Below are 20,902 nucleotides of genomic sequence, written 5' to 3'. Positions count from 1 at the left end.
CAAAATCAAACAGTATAAGGGAGGCATATCAATTTCTCTGTCCTCAATATAATTTTGCTGAAATATGCAGTAAAACCACCCAGGTTAAAATGATGACCTTTAAATTCAGTTAACACAATGTTAAGTCTACCTCTAGTATGCACAGTGGAAGAGTTTGTGGTGAATGCTGGTGATTTTACTGTGCATGCTAGTGTGTTTGTTTGAGAAAGATAAATAATCTGAAGCCAAATATGGTCAATGTCAAACACAATCCATAAATATAAAAAAATAAATAAATAAAATAAATAAATTGAAGAAAATGAGCACACCATTCCAGTATGGCTCGTGAATCAGAGTTTGACAAGTACTAGATAAAAACAACTTTCCATGTGCATGCATGGTTTAGTCATTTGTAGGCCACTAGACCCTGTGGCTATTAAGAAGCTGTTTGTCATTGCCAACAGGCCAGTGGGTTGCTGCTGCTAATTTATGACTCTTCCACTAACTTTCAACTACTGAAAAGCTGTGGTCATATCAGTCTTTTTGGGATTGAAACGTGGAAATTTATGAACACATAAGCTCTTGGAGTTGTTCCCAAACCCAGCCTTGGGAACTGTCTGTCGTGCATAGTTTAAAATTTTCCAAGCTTCAAGACACCTTTGCTGCTAATTGCCAAACTCGGGTTGGACCACGTCTACAATGGCATGTACAGGATTCCTTTGGGCTTTTATATACGGGAAGAAAACGAATCTGTCCAAACAGCACCTTTAAATAAACAATTCAGCGATGTCTGCTGAAGGAGAGTAGTCACTATTACTTTAACGAACGTTTTCCTCCGGAGAGCAGCAGCAGATTCTATTTGTCTCTTCGGACAATAATACGCCTATCAGATTTGACCTCTTAACCCGTTGCAGACCATCTCTCGGAGGCGTTCTCCTTTTCGCTGAAGCCCCAGCTGTCTCCAGCCCACAGTTGCGCTTGGGTTCGCCTCTAGGACCCAGAGGATGTGCTTCGCCGGATGACACTTGGCGGAGAGTGGCGGAGACACTCATTCTCCCAACCCCGTACATGCATAAGTTAGGCTGACAGCGCTGGCCCTGTCCCAGACTGAGCAGGCAGCCACAGAAGAGGACAGGAGCGACCGTAACTCGGATAGTTAATGGAACAGTGCGCAAATGCAAGTCAGCCATCGGTGGAGTTGCGTAGATAGTCTGAGCATGCCGCTCCGCCACGCGCTGTCTTCATTTTAGCTCTACAAAAAAACAAAAAACAAAAATGTTTTTTGGAGAATTTTGGGTTATGCTGTATTGGAAGAGAATGGATTAACGCTGATCGTTCAACTGCAACGTGGTAATTCTGCAAAAGAAGGTTCTTTGGTGTTTTTCGCCTGCTGGGAGATAATTGGCGTGTGAGTGATTTGGGGAGGTTATGTGTACGAGTGCCATCATCCTCTAACGTAGTCCTTCTGCCGCACTCGAGAACTGCTAACCACCTGTCGCAAATGTTTCCGAAAACTTCCCACGGATATAACGTACTTGAACACGCACCCTGCTGGACGTGCTGAAGGAAGCGGGATTCGCCATGTGTGGACTGCTAACGCACATTTTGCAGGTGTCTCGCAACCCATTTGATCTGCCGAAGGAGTCCTTCTACTGCTTTCAGATTTCTAATCCCCAGAGGATTATGCGGTCACGGTGGCAACAGATAAAATGAGGAGTCTTGCCGAACAGTTGTTGCGCTCAGAATGGCCCGGGAGGATTCGGTAAAGTGCCTGCGCTGTCTGCTCTACGCTCTCAATTTACTCTTCTGGGTAAGACGCAGTCCAAGACCAGAAGCAGCTGGCCGGGTGGACGCTCACGTTACACTAAACCAACCATCACCCTAAGAAATTAAACTAAAAAAATCTATGTAGGGGCAAGACACGGTACACCTTCTGTTAAGCACTATTTTAAGGGAATTAAATGCTATACGCTATATGCCGTTTTCGGGACCAAGAACACGCAAAGTAAACCGCCCTGCTCGTATCCCAGCGAGTCCAACATTCCCCAGGACACAAATAGGTTCCCAAGTCAACTGCACAGGATTCGCACGGCTCATCCAGTCTTTGGGAGGCCCATGGGGGTGACTGAGATGTACATGTTTATGTGTTTGTGTACTCCCAGCCTGAAGCTGTTTTCTATCCATTCCCCACAGCTCATGGCACTGTGTGTTCTGGGAGTGGCCGCCTGGCTTAGGGATTACCTGAACAATGTGCTCACCTTAACAGCGGACACCAGGTGAGAACGTGTGAACGGGCAGGTGTGGGCAGCCCTGCGACCCCGTCACGTCTCACACAAGTACCGTCTGTACTTCTACTTCCACCATCTCTACTTCCAATTTAATGAATGCATTATTGATGATTTTTTTTTTTAGCAGTGGCCTACTTAGCAAATGTCTCTGAAAAGTCCTGCTGATCTGAGCTCAGCTGCTGCCTTTTAGGATCTTAGAAATGCAAATGTAGACAGATGTAAAACTTATTCCAGATCATTGTGCTCTTGATAAATGTCTGATAAGTATGGAAGGATTCAGGAGAAAGACTAGGGAGTCACTGATGGTATAGACCTCAAACAAGAACCTCAGGCAGGGACAGACCCAGCAATAATCTTCAATAACCCAAACCGAGAAGGCAAACCTTCTCCTGGGGGACGCATGATGGAGTACCGGGAGATGCCGTTTAATCACTGCTGAACTTGGCTGAGCGTTCCCAGGTTGGTGGCAGGAATGAACGGGCCCTTGGTTGCCTTGATGTGATTACACACAGCACAACGAGCCTTCCAGAGCTGCTGACACAGTCCCATTTACAGCAAAACAAATCTCACCTACACTGAATGAATGCCACACACTGACACAGCAGCTGTGAGAAGTGATTCAGTTTCACACCGGTGTGTGTGTGTGTGTGTGTGTGTGTGTGTGTGTGTGTGTGTGTTTTGAGGCCTGTTAGGGACATGTCTCAGTATCTCTCAGGAGAGAGAAGTTATCCCATGGTGCAAAAAGGAGGAACAGGAAAAAAGACAGGTGAATGTGTGTGTGCGTGCGTGCGCGTGTGCAGTAGTCATTCACACCCATCCTTCACCAAATGGTCAACACAGTCATTTATAATTAGCCAAGACACAGAAATGCAGCTTTCCCACATCTTCCCCTAGTGGATATTATAATGCATCACTGAGACGAGGGAGAGAGCGAGGGAGAGTTTGGAGGCTTGCATTCTTGCTGAGTGTAATCACTGTTTATTCATAACTGGTGTATTAATAAAAATATGGTCCTGTGAGTGAGGAGGATGGAGTGGGCTGGAGGGAACGGGGCGGGGGGGGGGGCACTGGATAGATTGATAAATAAACAAAAAGACTGCCATTTCTCTCTCTCTCTCCCTCTCTCTCTCTCTCTCTCTCTCTCTCTCTCTCTCTGTGTCTCTGACTGTCTCTTTCTCAGGCTGGAAGAAGCAGCAATCCTCACATACTCCCCTGTTGTCCATCCTGTTGTCATCGCAGTGTGCTGTTTCCTAATCATCGTGGCTATGGTGGGCTACTGCGGCACACTGAAATGCAATCTGCTTCTCCTGTCCTGGGTATGTCTCCCTCTGGGGTTTGTGTGTGTGTGTGTCTTGCACAGAGAGAAAGAATGGGAGAAAGGAGGAGTTGTATATTCAAGAATTTTCAACATCTTTTATATTTTCTAGTGGTTTTTACAAAGCATTCACACTTAGACACATTCACTTACATTGACTTGATGGTGCGCGGGTGGGGAAGTCAATTAACTCTGTATTACTGTGACTACATACTGTCTAAAACTACAACAAATCCTAACATTAACCCTAGTAGCCCAAAAAATATTTTGTTTTTTAGTTATTCTGATAAAATATGTATTTTGTGTAAAATTGCATCATTTGTTTAAAAATAGGAATGTTTTTTTCTAACATTTGAATTTGTATGTTTTACTGTCATTCTGGGGACAAAGGACAACACACACACGCACACTCAAATCCCTTAGGCATCAGAGTACTTCTCAAGTAGGTGTTTCAGGTGTCTGTGTGACTGTGTTAGCCAAAGCTAAAACAAGCCCTGTCTGCAGAATACCTGCCGCATTCTCAGCTCGACCACTAGAGAGCAGCGTTCACAGAGCCACTTTCCCTGCATGTGGAGATGTTTCCATGGCATAGGCAGCCTACCTCATACACCCAGGATGGAGCTATGCTGCGCTGTCTTTTCTGCATTGTGTGCGCCTGTGTCCCAAGTTCTTACTTCTGACACTAGGGGACAGTACAAGTTTTGAACTAGGGGGCGTGGTTTGGGAAAGGTTGGAATTGTGCGTAGTCGTGACTGAGGATCCCTGACTGCTGATGTGGGCATGTGAGGAGGAAGAGAGAGGGCATGATGTGCCAGCCGAGGCTGTTCTGTTAGCTCACGTGTTTTACTCTGGCTGATTTGACTGGTGTTTCGAACATTCAAATCTCAGAGAAGAAGAATCATGAATACCCCCCCACCCACCCAATGCATACACAGAAGGGTTGGGAGCTACAGCCCTAGGACTACCCATCAATCAAGGTGATGGACAGGGGAGGACAGCCAAATAGGGGTCCGCCCACGAATCCTTTGTGAGAGTTATGTGTCTTTCGGGGATGTGATTAGCATTTTGAGCTTTGTTGACCTGTTGAGTTATGGCACCGCGGGAGCATTATGTGGTGTTATCACACAGAGGGGGAGAGGGAGAGAGATTAAAAAAATCAATCAAGGAGGAGTGATCCACAGAGGTTGGCCGAGCTCTCCATCGTGCTCTCCAGGAACACCTGCTTCCTGGCATCATTTCTGCACAAGCCGCACAGCCTCGGCCGGCCGCAGCTCTGGACACATCCAGGGGGCTACGAATAAGGAGGCATGTGCGGGGGAGCTGCTCTGCCTCACAGGTGTGCCGGAGGAGAGGGAGGGGCTTCCTGTCTGCTGCCCCAGACGAGGAGCCTGTTTTTTGGGAGGCCTCTCCTTTCTGGGTCTCTGGGTCTCTCCATTCATCTCCTCTGGAGCCTCGCTCCACTCCTACCTGGCCCACCTGTTCTCGGGTTTCTGTGAGGCTGCACTACTGTTATCTCGCATGGTTACAATGGGTAAGGCAATCCCAGTGTGCAGTGGCATGACCTGGAGAACAGAGACTTGCCACGGCTTCGCTGAGCTTCTGCTCACCAGCCGGCATCACACAGAAAATGGAGGATTTGGCAAGGTCTCACACACACACACACTCTCTCTGTCTCTCTCACGTGTGTGTGTGTGTGTGTGTGTGTGTGTGTGTGTGCGTATGCATGAATGTATGCATGTTTAGTCTCTGTGTGTGTGTGTGTTAGTTAAATGGAATGGCAAATGGATGGTAGCGACAGAATGGCCATTTGTTGAACACAAATATTTAATTTCTAAATAAACAAGCTGTCAGCCAGGCCAGTTCCCCTGACTCCCTAGCAAACATCCCCTGACATCACCATTCATCTTAATAAAGCCTGTGCATGTGTGTACGTATGCAAAAGGCCTTAGAGAGAAAGACTGTATCATTGTGATGGAAACATACAACTGTTTGTGTCTTTGTAGGTACCGTGTGTGTGAGTGTCTGTGTGTGAGACGTGTACGGAGGATACATGTGCCCACACGTTCTCTCTCCGAAAGCCACGGTCCTCTGAGCCACCAGTCGTCATCAGTGAAAAATGTGCTAGGAGACTATTCATGGCCAATCACACTTCCTTTTTTCAGAATTGATACAATATGGTCGTGTGTGTGTGTGTGTGTGTGTGTGTGTGTGTGTGTGTGTGTGTGTGTGTGTGTGTGTGTGTGTGTGTGTGTGTTTTCGTTTTCGCTCTCCAGTATTTTGGCAGTCTTCTGGTGATTTTCTGTGTGGAACTTGCCAGTGGAGTGTGGACGTATGAAGAGGTGAGTAACACTATAATTAAACAGGAATACCCTCAAACTGCAGCTCCTCTCGGCGTCTACTCACTCACTACTCCTCTCCTCTCTCTCTCTCACACGCGCGCGCGCGCGCTGGTGGAGTTTGGCTCAGGTTTCTTGGGCTAATCTTATCCAAGAAAAGTTCACAGACCTGGCCCAAGCACTTTTCCTTAAAGGGTGGTAGGTGGGGAGGGGTCAGAGAGAGGGCGTGATGGTACGATGTGTGATGCAAATGCCCCCTCCACGTGCTATTTGTGAAACAAACTGCAGCCAAAGCTCGGTCTAAATCTGCATAGCCAATGGCTTTGATCAGTAAGGTGGGGTGCGGGTAACATCTGCCATTGCTAGAATAAGCAGAGTGGAGATAAGTCTAACCTTTAAGGCTTAGTAACACACACACACCTACCTTCACAAACACCTGCACACACTCCTTCAAGGCAGGCTCTTATCAGTAACTGAAAGTCCAATTAATAGCTTTGATGTGTACCGATGTGTTGGTGTGACCGAAAGTGACCTGCTTGCGTGCGTGTGCGTGTGTGAGTGGCCGCCTGGCTTAGGGATTACCTGAACAATGTGCTCACCTTAACAGCGGACACCAGGTGAGAACGTGTGAACGGGCAGGTGTGGGCAGCCCTGCCACCCCGTCACGTCACACACAAGTACCGTCTGTACTTCTACTTCCACCATCTCTACTTCCAATTTAATGAATGCATTATTGATGATTTTTTTTTTAGCGGTGGCCTACTTAGCAAATGTCTCTGAAAAGTCCTGCTGATCTGAGCTCAACTGCTGCCTTTTAGGATCTTAGAAATACAAATGTAGACAGATGTAAATCTGATTCCAGATCATTGTGCTCTTGATAAATGTCTGATAAGTATGGAAGGATTCAGGAGAAAGACTAGGGAGTCACTGATGGTATAGACCTCAAACAAGAACCTCAGGCAGGGACAGACCCAGCAATAATCTTCAATAACCCAAACCGAGAAGGCAAACCTTCTCCTGGGGGACGCATGATGGAGTACCGGGAGATGCCGTTTAATCACTGCTGAACTTGGCTGAGCATGTGTGTGTGAGCACGCATGTGTGTGTGCGCGCGCGCGTGTGCACATTAGTCTATGCGCCTGTTGTCTGCACTTCTGCACCTGGCACTGCAACATTACCCCCTCAGGTCCATCTGTCCACCCCCTCTTCTCAAGCCCCGCCCTCCCCCAGCTCTGCACTTCTCAAGCCCCGCCCTCCCCTATCTCTGTACTTTGTGGCTGTCAGTAATTCCAACTACCCCTTTCTTGGCTTTTCCACTGGCGCAGTGCACTCCACCCTCCAACATGGTGGGACGAGACAGGCACTCAGAGGTGTGGTAGAAGCCCTGAAGCAAACGTGGGGTGAAGGCTGGGAGTAAAGAAAACATACAGGGATTGACACCCCACCTAGGGCCTCCCCTCCACACCTAGGGCCCACCTAGGGCCTCCCCTCCCTGCCCCGGTAGTGTAAGGCAGAGACGCTTAAGAAAGGGCCATTTTACTACTAACTGCTCCAGGGGCCTGTTAGTGTAAAGGGAGAGGCTGTTGGCATTTTTTATTGCCTCTGTAGTGAATAATTGGCTGTGAGAGAGACTTTCATCCACCAAACATGAATAATTCATTTGCCTCAAACTTAAAGGGTGAAGACTTAAGCTGGAATTAAGCTCTACTGTATTGATATACATCAGTGAAGCAGTATACTGCTCACAAATAATGGATGTGTGTGTGTGTGTGTGTGTGTGTGTGTGTGTGTGTGTGTGTGTGTGTGTGTGTAGCCATCGGTGCAGAGGTCTGACATGATCAGTCTGAAGTCTCGTATGCCAAACTATGGCCTCCAGCGCTACCAGTGGCTAACCCACGCCTGGAACTCCTTCCAGACCGAGGTAAGAGAGTGACAGTGCTCCTCTCCGACAGCCGCTGTATTTCACCTCAGCGGCGTGACGGAATGGTGCCCACCAAACGACGTTTCCCTTTATCAGACGGCTTTGTGCTCAAGGCCGTCGGGACAGTACCGCGGCCCGAGCCTGACGTTTTAGAGGGAGCCTGAAGAAAGCACTTTAGTGTGACAGCTTTTAACTTCTTTGCCTGGTGTGTCTAAGTGAGGAGAGTTTTGGGCTTCTCAGATATCATTCAGACTAAAATTCCTGAGATTTTCAATCCAGGGAACATTAGCCAAACATCCACGGAGAAGATGCGTTACTCAACAGGCTGTCCTGTTCGAACCATCACCCGGCCCAACATCTCTGCTTTCAGTTCAAATGCTGCGGGGTGATCTACTTCACGGATTGGCTGGAGATGACAGAGATGGAGTGGCCGCCGGACTCCTGCTGCTCCAATCAGTACCCAGGCTGTGCTCGCCACGCCCATTACGGGGACTTGATCGACCTGTACCAGGAGGTGAGCTAGGCTGGCAGCCCTCCCACTGCTAGGGAACTCCTCCCCTCGAGTGTGCGGAATCGTAGCCTGGAGTAATTAAAGGTCGTACAATAGCCTCAGGCACAGAGAAGCTCATTTTCCAGGAGAGCTTTGGTTGCTGGGCTGTTTTTGTTGGAGGTATTTGTAATGCAGCATGGCTCTGTAAAGAGATAAAGAACTCTTTGAATTGACAGGGAGCAGGGTTAAATGCGAAGAGGTAGTGAAGAGACTAGACTGCATTGGCTGGCGCGTGCGTGCGTGCGTGCGTGAGTGATTAGATATCTCTCTAGCTAGAGACCGTTCTGTTCATCACCTTTGTGTATCCCTCTGTCACTACTGTCACTCTCAGGGTAAATTAGCCAGGTTGTGGGTTCTCAGTCATATTGATAAATATATGTACGTACGTCTGGATAAGAGTGACTGCCAAATACTGAAATAACAGGCTTCAGGGTACTTGCTAACAGACACACGCACACACACACACACACACAGAGGCACATATTTTCCCACATGAATCTCACAAATCACACATGTGCACATTCTTCTCGCAGGGCCTGAGTGAGATCACCCTATACATACACACACTTTTAAACCCGTGTGTGTGTGTGTGTGTGTGTGTGTGTGTGTGTGTGTGTGTGCGTGTGCGTGCGCGCATCTTGTAATGTGGTCGCCACAGCCTGTTGCTCTGTCTCCACCCACAGCAGTGCAGTTGGATCTGAGATTCCAGTCAGGAGTGGCTTTGTCTCTCTTTGCTCCGTCCTTGTTATGAGTATTATCTTTCTACTCATTCCCTCTGTTTGTTTCCTTTTTCTCCTGCTGTCTATCTCCGGCCCCCTCAGGGTCAGTGCTGCTAGAGGACTTGTATCAGGCATCCTGCGCTGAAGCACAAATCTCTCACTGCCAGGAAATAATGTACCTGTCTTTCTGCATTTCTCCATCTGCATAGGAAATAACACACACACACACACACGTTACATCGCTCCCATATTATTGTGACAGTCTTTGTTCCCACAGGCTTTAGAAACGTGTGCTGTTTTGTAGCCCAGAGGAACATATAACCGGAAAAGAATGTGATCTGTTTGTCTGCTTGTCTTCGGAGTTTGTTGCATTACTCTTAATAAATGTGCCCCTGGCTGTGGCTGGGTGTGTTTTGCAGGGCTGTGGTCCTAAAATCTACAGTTTTATTCGGGGCACGAAGCAGTTGCAGGTGCTGAGGTTCCTGGGAGTGTCTATCGGAGTGACCCAGATCCTGGCCATGACCCTGACCCTCACCTTGCTCTGGGCCCTCTACTATGACCGCAAGCCCCCCGACCCGGCTCCGCCAGACCCCACCACGCACACACACATCCAGTGCTCTGCTGAGGAGGCGCAGAAGCCCATGCCCGCGCACCCATGCCCGCCCGAGGCCTGGCCCTGCACGCCCCTCAGTGGGCATGTCCGGTTCGAGATGGAGCAGCTCTCTTAGCGATCACCCTAGTAACCAAGCTCCGTGGCACCAGCTGGCCCGCTCGGAGCTGCCATGCAGCAGTCGGTGGGGTTTTAGGGGCGACGTCGGACCACCCGCTGGTCCCCGGGCACCTGCTGGATCTCCCCTGCCGCTGAAGGGACACGTCACTTCTGGTGTGGCTCCATGCAGATGGACTTGAGACACCAGCGTTTGGGAGGCTACAGGTTGCTTCACAGGACCCTGTTTGTGGAGCTGGCAGGCATGAGCTGAGCTCCTCCTAGTGCCCCTGCACTGGCAATCACATGCCAGGTCTGGAAGTAGAGTGTGAGCTAGATAGCTACTCTGTTCATCAAGCCACACTCACTGACTCCCTGGAAACTGCTAAACTAGAGGTGTTTCAAGAAGACGCTGAAGGAAACTATGCAATGACATTCTTACTGACATTTTAAACTCAAAAGGCACACACACACACACGTATTTGAGTCTTAAAACAGATTTTTACATGTAATCTAAGTAAACTTCAGAGTTTTAATTTTGGGATGCTTTTCTACTTTTTTTTTTTTTTTCTTAATTCACTAGCACTGATATATAATTATAGTATGCTTTTTCGCTCTACGGGGTACAGGGGTTGGCTATAAAAGGCTTCTTATTTAAAGCAGTAATACATGCTTAGGACTGGAGATTTAAAAGAAGTACATATGATGTAAACTTGTGTGTGGATTACAGCGCATTCGACAATCAGAAGTTGTATCGCTTAATGTGTGTTTGTTGAAACTGCTCTAGAAATGTAGCCTGCAGTGTGCTGCTAATGGCCGAACCCCTAGAGGAGTTCCAGAAGGAAATTTAGAAAACAGACAGACGTAAGAAAATGTCTGCGGAATTCCCAGCATGCCTCAGTGTTTTCTGTTGTTCCTGCCTCGCAGCCATGGGTGTGTTTTATCTGACGAGCTGAGTCTCGCTTAATATTAACATTTCTTGGGTTGAGCCTTTTAGTGTATTGTCAGTTCGTACCACCACATATGGGTATGGCAACCAGTGTCAGGCGTCAGGCTGTTAGCCCACTCACTCCTCATGAACAGCAGTAGCTTGACGAGCAACAGGCAACATCCCTAGATTCCAAACTTTCCAAACATGTTGTAAAGCCTGGTTTAATAGTCTAGCAAGGGCGATGAATTTCTGCAGAGGACTCTGTTTATATATGTTGGATTCCGAAAGTGTCATGCTTCCATGCTATTGGACGGGAGCAGTGGAGGACTCTTTGGGTCCCTCTTTTGGGGACGCCACTCCCGAAATAAAACAATGACTAAAGCATCTGTGTGCGTGTGCGCGTGCGTGCATGCTTGTGCGTGTGTGTAAAATAAATAGGAGTTTGGAAGTGACGGCAACCCTGAGGAGAGTTGGGCGCCAAAGTCCTTCCAGCACACTTCCTCTCTTTCTCTCTCTCTCTCTCTCTCTCTCTCTCTCTCTCTCTCTTTTCTTTCTGCATGCACGGCTTGGCAATGTGAAGGATTTGATTTATGGCAAAGAGAGGCATTTAGCGCAGCACTCAAACAAGCTTACAAAAGACACACTGTTCTCTTTTGTTACCGTCAGCCAGCATTCGGCCGACTATAATGCTGTTCGTGGTCAGTGTGTGTGTGTGAGTGAGGTAGAAATAGATATATCAAGGTGTTGCTTTTCTAAAGTGTCATGCCTACTTTCCCTGTGTGAAGGTGTGAAGGTATTTGAAAATGTGTGTGTGTGTGTGTATGTCAGGATGTCCTTGTATGAGAACGTGAACAGTAGCACAGACCCCCACGGGAAGACGCGCTGGTGTAGCTCACACGCTTCCCATTCGCTCCTCTCCCACCACTTCCTGCAGTGCGTCAGCATGCGGTAAAAAAAACCGCTGCAGGAAATAAAACCATTACCCTTTCACCTTAGTCAAAATAGCATGGACTCAAACAGACAGCTGCAGCCTGTAGGAATCCTGCCTCAATTTCCTCATTGTGCCACCCCTCTCCTTGATGTAATGTCTTTTCAAAACCACCTTCAGACATCTCAATTACCTACTGTCTGATGGGAAATATGTTAATCTGGTCTCAAGATGCCCGCCCGGCTGGATTTCCCCATGATCCCGCAGCAGAGTGCGTCCTGTGCGGCTCCGCCAAACGCTCCCGCCCCCGTGCACGGTGGAGATGGGGGAGGACGCGTGGAAGGCAGGAGTTTTGATTAGAGTCTCCATTACGCTGAACACTCCAGTGCTGAGGGAGGCGCACGCTGGGACGTCTCTACACGCTATTCTGCAGAGACGCGTGACATCATCAAGGTGGGACAGGTCCTCTGCCCAGCTTCTGTAAAGGAGGGTGAGCGTTGCCGATGAACTAGCACTAAACAGTTAAGGCATCACCTCTGAAGGCTGTGCATCCCAGCGCTCATGCTGACCTGTTAGGGACATTTTAAACATTTCAACTTGTGCATTTTGATCAACTGCAAGATTTTCTTACAAAAACCCATTTGCAAAAGCCACTGACGTTCATTTACTATGATTATATGAATATATACAATATGATGCCTTGCATATGGTAATCTCTCTAACATGGAGGATGCAACTTGTTGAACATAGATACATTCTCCATGTATTGTCTACCAAAGGACAACAGGACAGCTTTTTCTGTATTTTACTGGAACAATGATTTATTTCTATTTATTCATAGACACTGCACCGGACTAAACAACTGAACTGTGTTTTTTTTCATAGCTTTTGATATCGTATTGTCTACAACACAAGCTGGAACAAAACCAAATGTAGTCAGTGCGGTCATCCTGGTAATTTCTCACAAACAGGAAGTGAGTTTCCACTCGCCATTAAAATCCTTCCTGAAGTCCGAAATGAACACAAGAGTCATCTCCGTGACCACATGCACTCATTTGTCATCCTGTTTAAAATGGAAAAGAACAAACAAACAAACAAAAAACAAGAGAATGAAGGACAGAAATGTGCATCATTCTGGAGTGCTGCATCGCCAGCGTGGAACGCAGGATTGTCCATCCAGGATGGCGGCAATAAAACAAGAAACTCATAAATATTTACTACACCAAAGAACAAATTTACAACACAAGTGCACTAGCAAGTCTCTTGTAGTTTTTTTTCTTTTCTTTTGTACAACTGAAATAACATTTATAATATATAATCGACACCATTTGATTTTTAAAAATATGTTTTTGTATGATTCTATCCCCCCTCAATATCCCTTGTAATACAAAGCGTGTCTTTACAAAAAGAACATTGTTGCATAAGTCACATGGTCAAGCAATAATGGTTCGGAACAGTAGCTAGGTGGCTAGTGATAGGAGTGTGTGTGTGTGTGTGTGTGTGTGTGTGTGTGTGTGTGTGTGTGTGCGCGCACGTGTGTGAGTATTGATCAGGCTGACATTGGTATTCATGACTCCTCTGTATAAGAAATCACTCTGACATCAGTGAAAATTACATGAAAAAAATATTCTTTGATACTAAATGCAAATTTCTTGCTAATTCAAGTCCGAGAGGCCAAGGGTGGAGGGGAGATATGACTAATTCACCCCTCTGACTCAGAGGGGACTTGACAAATAGGTCTCCTTTGATATCTGGCGCTGAGTAAGAGTGGTAGGATAGCGCTGATAAAATAACATTCGGTGTGTGATAACTCTATGATATGCTGATCCTATTAATGGTCCGATGAGGTCACAGCATACATCTTTCACTCTGCTCCTGTGTAACTCCTTCATCAGATCTGGATTCAGATGGAAGTGGATCTCACTGCTCAGAATGCATGAGCTGGACACAGTCAAAGACAGTCTAAAAACAAGCAGAGAAGGGAACAGCACTTTCAGCTACAGTGACCTGGGCCGGGCCGGACCATGGTAAAGAGAATGTCACACAGTCTTGGGAATTTAACACTGACAGTGAAGGAAGAAACAAGAGCTTCACAGTTTATTGGAAACGTCAACAGTAGAAATGGAATGGCTGAGAATTTTCCTTTAAGGGAACTTCAAGTGTGGTAAAAATGTTTCAAGAAATGGTTCTATTGTCCAATGATTCCCATTTTTAGCCACACTTGTATATGCCTGCTGTTTAAAATATATCAGAATATATATAGCAGTGGTCCATTCCACCCTGTTCAGCCAAGTCTCCAAAGATGACTAAACTGAGAGATAAAGGGAAGAGAGAGTGAGACAGAGAGAGTGAGAGTGAGAAAAAGAGAGAGAGGTTTCACTTAATGCATTTTTTTCCTCAATATCTACTCTTAAGGAGTGTTTAATAACTACACCTCGAGTTGTGTACGAGCTGTATGGATGGAGGAAAGAGATCACTGCAGACTGGTAAAGTTTAAGCAGGCGCTGTGTTTAGAAATAAAATACAGCACACATACAGACACACACTGCTAAAAAGAACACACCCTTATTGCTCATGCCAAAATCGAAAGAGACACACAATCGAAAGAGACTCACAAATGCAGGACATGCAAAAAGTTAATCTTAAACACACACATACGCATCCACATAGGTGCGTGCGCATAGACACACACACACACACACACACACACACACACACACACACGCGCACACACACAGAGTAGCGCACATTCAATCTTGGACTCCTTAGCTTTACTTGTGGTATCAAAAGTAGTTCCGCCCCTGCTAGAGGAGATCTCTCTAAAAGCCTGGGAAACACCGCGGTAAATAGGACCCCCCAAAAGACTGAAAAAGCCCCAGACATACCCAACACTCGACTAGGAGTCTAAAAAAACACCCAAATATGTATTCGACTGCTGTCATGTTTTCAAGCTCACCCCGCACTCTCCACTTAACGTAAAGACACACAGATTCCAAACAAAACATATTCAAAACAAAACAAAACAAATCATAGTAGCCCCTGTGACAAGCATCGTATTGGTCATGCCGTCCCGCGGGGAAAAGCTTCCTGGGCCCAGAGGCAGAACGTGTGGGCCCAAAGGTGGAGCTGGCGTCAGAGAAGGGCTCTGTGCAGGAGCTGAAATAAAGGGACTAGCGTTGGCCTCTCCCTCTGCAGTACCTCTCCCACCACAGCAGGGGGCTCCCTCCAATCCTTTCCATTGCCAGCGTCCACTCGCCGAATAAAAAGGTGTGGGGTGGACGGGGAAACAACAACACGACGCCAGCGGCTCCCAGCGGCGGCGAGTCTATAGCGCCGACACCCGCACGATGCTGCTCTGCAGGAAGTCGGGCGAGCTGGACGAGTCCCCGCCCTCGGGCGTGGTCACGGGCGGAGTCGGCATGCTTATGACGGCGGCAGTGATGTAGGGCTGCTGCTCCGAGTTGAGCGGCACTGTCTCCTCGAACTTGGCATTCAGACTCGAGCGACTGCAGAGAGAGAGAGAGGGAGGGAGTGGGAGAGAAAAAGAACGAGAGAGCATGAGAGAGAGAAGGAGGGAGAGAAGGAGGAAGAGATTTTCCCAGCTGTCTGCTAGTCCACACAGGCAAGTGTGTGCCACAGCTGGACCCTTCCAGAATTCCTGCAGAATGAGTCACTATGGAAACACTGCTCCCACTTCCTCAGACTACATTCTCTCTCCGCAAGTATGGAAGCCAAGGTACTGGCCTGGCATGCTACTGTGGCTGTCACGCTTATATAACTGCCTTTTTAAGATGTGTTGTGGGGTTTCGGCTGGTCCCTCTAGGGGTGGACATTCATCAGTCGGAGTTTGATTGATAACTTGGACTGAAGGAGCAGGTCCATGAGGTCTACACCATGATAACAAACTCACCCACAAACACAGCGAGTGGCTAATTCAATCAGACTGTCAGCATTCTCTATTCAGTTTCCTGCAGTGTGCATGTGTGTGTGTGTGTGAGTGTGCGTGTGTGTGTGCGTGTGTATGTGCGTGTGTATGTGCGTGTGTGTGTGTGTGTGTTTGTGCGTGCGTGCGCGCCTGTGTGTGTGTGTGCGTGCGTGCGTGACGTGTGCACCTGTTGCTGAGCGGCCTCTCTCTGATCTGGATGGTGCTGAGCTCCTGCTCACTGTCCCGCCGGCCGGTGGAGGTGTTGGAGTTGGGCACGTTGAAACTCTTGCGTTTGTTGCGACGGGAGCAGCAGGAGGTCAGGCCGTGAGGAGAGGAGGAGATGGAGGAGGAGCGGGAGGTGGAGGGCTTCACCACCTCCATACAACTTGCCTCATAGGTCTGCTCATCCACAAACTCATGATTCTGAAAGAGAGATAAAGAGAGTGAAAGGGAGACAGACAGATGGACAGAGTGGGGGAACAACTTCTCTTTTTTTTCCATTTCATTGACTGAAACTTCACCAATCTGGACATTTGCTTTAGTTTTCTAAATACTTATAACACATTTAACACCTGAATTAAACTGACAATGAAAATTTAAAGAACAGTTTTAAATCTGTACAAGATCTCTGGGACAAAATAAATATCTAATATTACCCAACATAATAGTAATCTGACCTAATGATTAACTCCTAATTAACACTCAAATTGTGACTGGAACTGTAAGTGATGTCTAACCCTGGCTCAGATCTGCCTGATACAAAACCACAGGGGTGTGTGAGTAATCTGAGATTGCCCAAATGGACATTGCAATGAAGTCCACGAGCTCGGACACTGGGCTGCGTCCCAGAAGAGTCTTGGCCAGTGCCTCAGCAGGGACAGAGGAATTTTCCATTCAGCTGTCTGGAGGCGTAACCTGGATTTGGAAGAGCAGAGCGCGGGGCGTGCTCCCGGGGTGCGATCGCGAGGCGTGATCACGGGGGTGCTTCCAGGACATGATAGTGGGCCGTGCTCCTGGGCTGTGATTGCGGGGCATGGTCCCAGGGTGCGCTCCAAGGGAGTGGGCCACGCTTGCAGCCCTGATCGCGGAATGTGCTTTCTGCCCTGATCGTGGGGTGTTCTCGCGGGCCCTAATCGTGGGGTGTTCTCGCAGGCCCTGACCGCGGGGTGTTCTCGCGGGCCCTGATCGCGTGGTCTACTCCAGGGCAAGTGGCGAGCCTGCCTGGTAGAGCTGGATGCTCGGTGTCATTTTCTCAGCGGCCTAACGAGGCCTCCAGGGATGGTCAGTGCGTCGGACTAAAACAAACAGCTGGTCACTAGGGTTTGTTTACTGCCGAGGATGGCAGGACTTTTAAAGAAGCATGGCTGCCTGCTCAAAGACACAAACAGGGAATTGAAGCAGTTCAGCTTAATCATAAACAATGACTGTGAATCAAGTCTCTTCCTAAAGCTCCATACTGGCAGACCGGAAGAAAAAGAGCCGCCGCTTTAGCAGATCAATTCATCAGCCCAGCACAAACCAGCCAGAAAAGGAGGAAAAGAAAGAGACAGAGAACAAGAGAGAGGCTGAAAGAGAGAGTCACAAAAAACAGATTCAAACACGCACGCACACACACACAAACACACACACACACACACACACACACACACATGCGTGCACATAAAGTCTTACCGTGGTCTTTTCCAGGCAGTGCAGGAGATGATGATGTTGGGTCTCAAAGGTGGGGTTCACTTTACAGACCAGCGCCTTGCCTGCCTCCTTCGACGCCTTATAAAAGAAACGGAAAAACCAGGTGACAGCCTGTCGGCCAATCACAGCTCGCGGGGACAGGGAGAGGACAGGGGACACGGGAATGGCAGGACCAGGCCTGTCCCATCGCTCCAGGAAGCTCCTGAAGCTCGGCGACAGCACCAGGCCATGTGCCACTGCGTGCCCGCCTCGCTCTTTCCAGGGTGGCACCGTGCCGCAAGGCTCCCGGTTCAAACGTGACACGCTGCCAGGGTGCAGGCGGCGCACGGCGTGCGTGTGCGGAGCACTGTGTGCAATGGACCCCTGCAGCCATAAAGACAGAGCCGGTCGTCACGACTCCACTGCCTTGGTGGAGTGGTGCGTGAGCTTTTAGGTTCTCAACAAAGCCACAGGAATTCAAAGATTAGCAAAATTCTGTGGTTCGAGATTCGAGGCGATTTCTGCGTTGCGTAAACACATCCACAGCGCGCCGTCCTAGGGCTGACAAGGCAGTGACCAAGCATGAGTGCATGATGCATGTTTGAATTCATTCCAATGTGAAAGTGGCCGCTCCGTTTGAACCTTGGGGCCACCGTAGCCATTTCAAACATCCTGGATCCTCAAAGTAGGACTCCACGTGACGCAGTCGCACAACCAAAGTGTTCACTGCATGTCCATGAAATGCCTCAAAACATCCTCATAGACAGCCAGTCAACACTGCGCATGATCTCTGCGTCACACTGGCCCCGCCCTCCACGCATGGCCCCGCCCCCGACACCTCCACACCCACTTTAAGATGCTGGCCAATCAATGACATGCAGCTCAGACATTCTCATTCCTCCATGGGATGGATTCCACGATGCGTTCTGATGATGTCATGAGGGAGAGGAGAGAGCACAGACCTGTCTGGACAGCCGTGAAAGGTCATTCAAAAAAATGTTTTAAAAAAATGGAGCGGAGGTAAGTAAGTAGAAGAAGAAGAGGAAGAAGAGAGAAAGAATGGATAGGAGGAGAGTAAAGGAGTAAGAGATGGAAAGAGAGCTTGCAGCAGACGAGTGAAGGCCCTGTTGGGAGCAGAGCAGATGGGGGTGACCTCCAGGAGGTCTCTGGGCAGAGGTCACATGATTACTGTCACAAAACCAGTCACCAGGAAGGCACCTAGGTGTGAGAGAGCAAGCGATCGTATGAGAGAGTCGATGCTGCACTACGGATGGGGGGGGTGATGGAGGAAATGAAACAGTTAGAGACAGGAAACAAAAGGAGAGAACGAGAAAGAGGCCAGAAGTGATAGTAGGAAAGTGACTGCTGAGAGCGAGAGAGAGAGAGAGAGAGAGAGAGAGAGAGAGAGAGAGAGAGAGAGAGGAGCAGTTAGAGGAACACCACAAAAGCACTTGGATGGAGGCAGCCCTGCCGGACCCCTGGCCCCTGGCGTAAGGGTAAAAGGTCAAGGGTGCGAGGGGGAGGGGAGTGGGTCCACATGCACCAGTCTGCCATGGCACTGCACAAGAGACCCCAGGTTTCCATGGTTACCTCCTCCTCGGCGTCAGCCAGCAGCCCATTTCGTTTGTACTGCAAATAAGCGTTAGCGCCCCCACTCTTCGCCGCGCGAATTCTAGCAAGCCTGGTTTTCTGTTCGGACAAACACATATCGCCGATTTAGCCAGACACTCGATGCTTGCTCAGGGCCTGTGTCTGTGTGTGTGTGTCGTCGCTAGACAGCATATACCCTAATGAGGAAAAGCCCAACGTGCAGTATGAACAGGAATGAATGTAGGAATGTTCCTTCCATAGACTGCATAACCTCTCTCCTCTCTCGTTCCTTCTCTCTCACTCTCAATCCCTCTTTGTCTGTTTCTCTGTCTCTCTGTTTCTCTAGTTAACAGTAAAAACAGATTGTTGTTTTAGTGCTGAGCTCTCTGTGTGTGTCAGTGTCAGTGTGTGCATGCTTATGTGTGTATGTGCTCAGGGGAGATAGAGACATCAGGGCTGTGTCTCTTGTGGCTTGGCAGGCCTCACAAAGCTGTGTGAAGGACAGGGCGACGATCACGTGTGCGTGTGTGTGTGTGTGTGTTTGTGTGCACACACTCACGCACATGTATGTGTGTGTATGTGTGTGTGCATGTATGTGACTGTGTGTGCGTGCGCGAGCGCTCAGATGGCATGGTGATCAGGGCAGGCGCGGCTGGGCTTGGTGCTGCAGTTCTGCATACTGATGGCTGCTGCAGGAACACACATTACACCTCCTCAGCAGTCCTCCTCCTCCTCCTCCTCCTGCATCTCTGCTCCTCCTAGAGGCGTCTCCTCGCTTCATTCCCCGAGATCTCGCGCTTACCCATAAGCCTCTCTTTTCTATTTTCTCATTCGGCCTGTTTCTCTCTCTGTCTGTCATGGAGTGGAAATGAATCGTGTGAGGCACCTGAAGATGACATACTACATCAAACACACACACACACACACACACAAATCACCTCCATCCAGGTCACAGATAACTATTTTAACTATCCCGGCACATGTCTTGAGCCTCTGTGTACATGTCAGTGTGTGTGTATGCATGTACGTGTGTGTGTGTACTGCACACAGTACTGTGTGGAAACGAACGTGCGTATTTGCTTGAATAGTGCCTAGGGTCATTCTCTGTGTACCAGCCAAAATTGCAACTTCACACCAGCCACTCTCTCAGAGCCTAGCTCCACTGAGCGCTCAGAGGTCAGAGGTCAGACGTGACGGTCCAGCAGGTACCTTTTGAGCACGGCGCTTCTCGGCCCGCTGGCTCTGGTGGTAGATGCGGCTGAAGTTAGACACGATGACAGGCACCGGCAGGGCAATGACCAGCACACCACTGAGAGAGCAGATGGAGCCGAAGATCTTTCCCATGATGGTCTTGGGCACCATGTCTCCATACCTGCAGAACCAGGGGCAGAGGGAGAAAGGCTGAGTGCGTGCCCCGCGGTTGGTCCGCATCGCCGTGAGATCAGTCCTCTCACACTGCGTGTTAAGTGAGGGTGGACGTCTCAGCAAATTAAATCAAAGACAAATGAAATTCGTGTTTAAAATAGAGACAGACAGAGAGAGAAGGGAGGTTGAAATCCAAAGAGATGTAGAGATGAAAACAAACCAAAAAAATCTGAATATACTGATAAAAAATAGAACAAAATGAAGAAACACCACTATTAGAGTTGTCCTTTCATCATAAAACTAATTAAAAGCCAACACTTCTGAAGTAATATTTAAAAGTTTGCTGCAGAGAAAAAAAAAATCCCTTTGTCATTATTTTCTGTGCCCAGCTCGGTGGCGAGTGAATGTAGTTCTGTGTAACACCACTGGGAGGTGCCAGAGAGTCACGTTGCTGGGGTGCTTCCTATCTGGTTTACAGGGTATGATGCCTGTCTTTATCAGACTCCATGGCTTTTCCTCTAGAAAACAATCTCGCCTCTGCCAACTCCCACTGTAAAAATTCTAAGAAAGAAATGGTGCCATGTGAACCAAAAGACACAAACGTGTGTGAGGGTGTTTTGAGAGAGATAGAGAGCGACAGAGCGCAAGAAAGAAAGCTTTCTGTCCTCCTCTCTCCTCTTC

At 48.4% G+C, this 20,902-nt stretch overlaps 2 protein-coding genes across 5 annotated transcripts in view; one reads left to right on the top strand and one right to left on the bottom strand.

Moving 5' to 3' along the window:
* The first annotated feature begins 965 nt into the window (after positions 1-965).
* tspan12 (tetraspanin 12) lies at positions 966-10,562 on the top strand. 2 transcript variants are annotated; one of them, XM_027018608.3, is made up of 7 exons: positions 969-1,789; positions 2,173-2,255; positions 3,448-3,583; positions 5,856-5,921; positions 7,732-7,839; positions 8,210-8,353; positions 9,528-10,562. In XM_027018608.3, exons 1-7 carry the CDS (start codon positions 1,724-1,726, stop codon positions 9,834-9,836), a joined length of 912 nt encoding a protein of 303 aa, XP_026874409.2. In that variant the 5' UTR covers positions 969-1,723; the 3' UTR covers positions 9,837-10,562. The 2 variants fall into 2 exon arrangements, with proteins under 2 accessions (XP_081578885.1, XP_026874409.2); XM_081722759.1 differs by lacking the exon at positions 8,210-8,353 and having other exon boundaries at positions 966-1,789.
* A 1,946-nt stretch (positions 10,563-12,508) lies between these two features.
* Positions 12,509-20,902, bottom strand: part of kcnd2 (potassium voltage-gated channel, Shal-related subfamily, member 2) — a 96,401-nt gene continuing 88,007 nt past the window's right edge. The window contains exons 2-7 of one of the 3 annotated variants that reach the window (XR_004776309.2): positions 20,066-20,228; positions 18,857-18,955; positions 17,270-17,365; positions 15,786-16,021; positions 14,872-15,179; positions 12,924-13,635 (exon numbers count right to left, since the gene is read on the bottom strand). Coding sequence is in view for 2 of the 3 variants with exons in the window: in XM_027018606.3 (XP_026874407.1) it covers positions 14,999-15,179; positions 15,786-16,021; positions 17,270-17,365; positions 18,857-18,955; positions 20,066-20,228 (775 nt within the window). In the remaining variant the exon portion in view is untranslated. Of the gene's footprint in view, positions 15,180-15,785; positions 16,022-17,269; positions 17,366-18,856; positions 18,956-20,065; positions 20,229-20,902 lie in introns of all 3 variants that reach the window. The other 2 variants (XM_027018606.3, XM_027018607.3) reach the window with 2 other exon arrangements.

The sequence above is a fragment of the Electrophorus electricus genome, chromosome 11 (assembly GCF_041902795.1).
Source record: "Electrophorus electricus isolate QZ-2024a chromosome 11, ASM4190279v1, whole genome shotgun sequence".
Classification (NCBI taxonomy): Eukaryota; Metazoa; Chordata; class Actinopteri; order Gymnotiformes; family Gymnotidae; genus Electrophorus; species Electrophorus electricus.
This window is presented reverse-complemented; position numbering and strand designations above follow the sequence as displayed.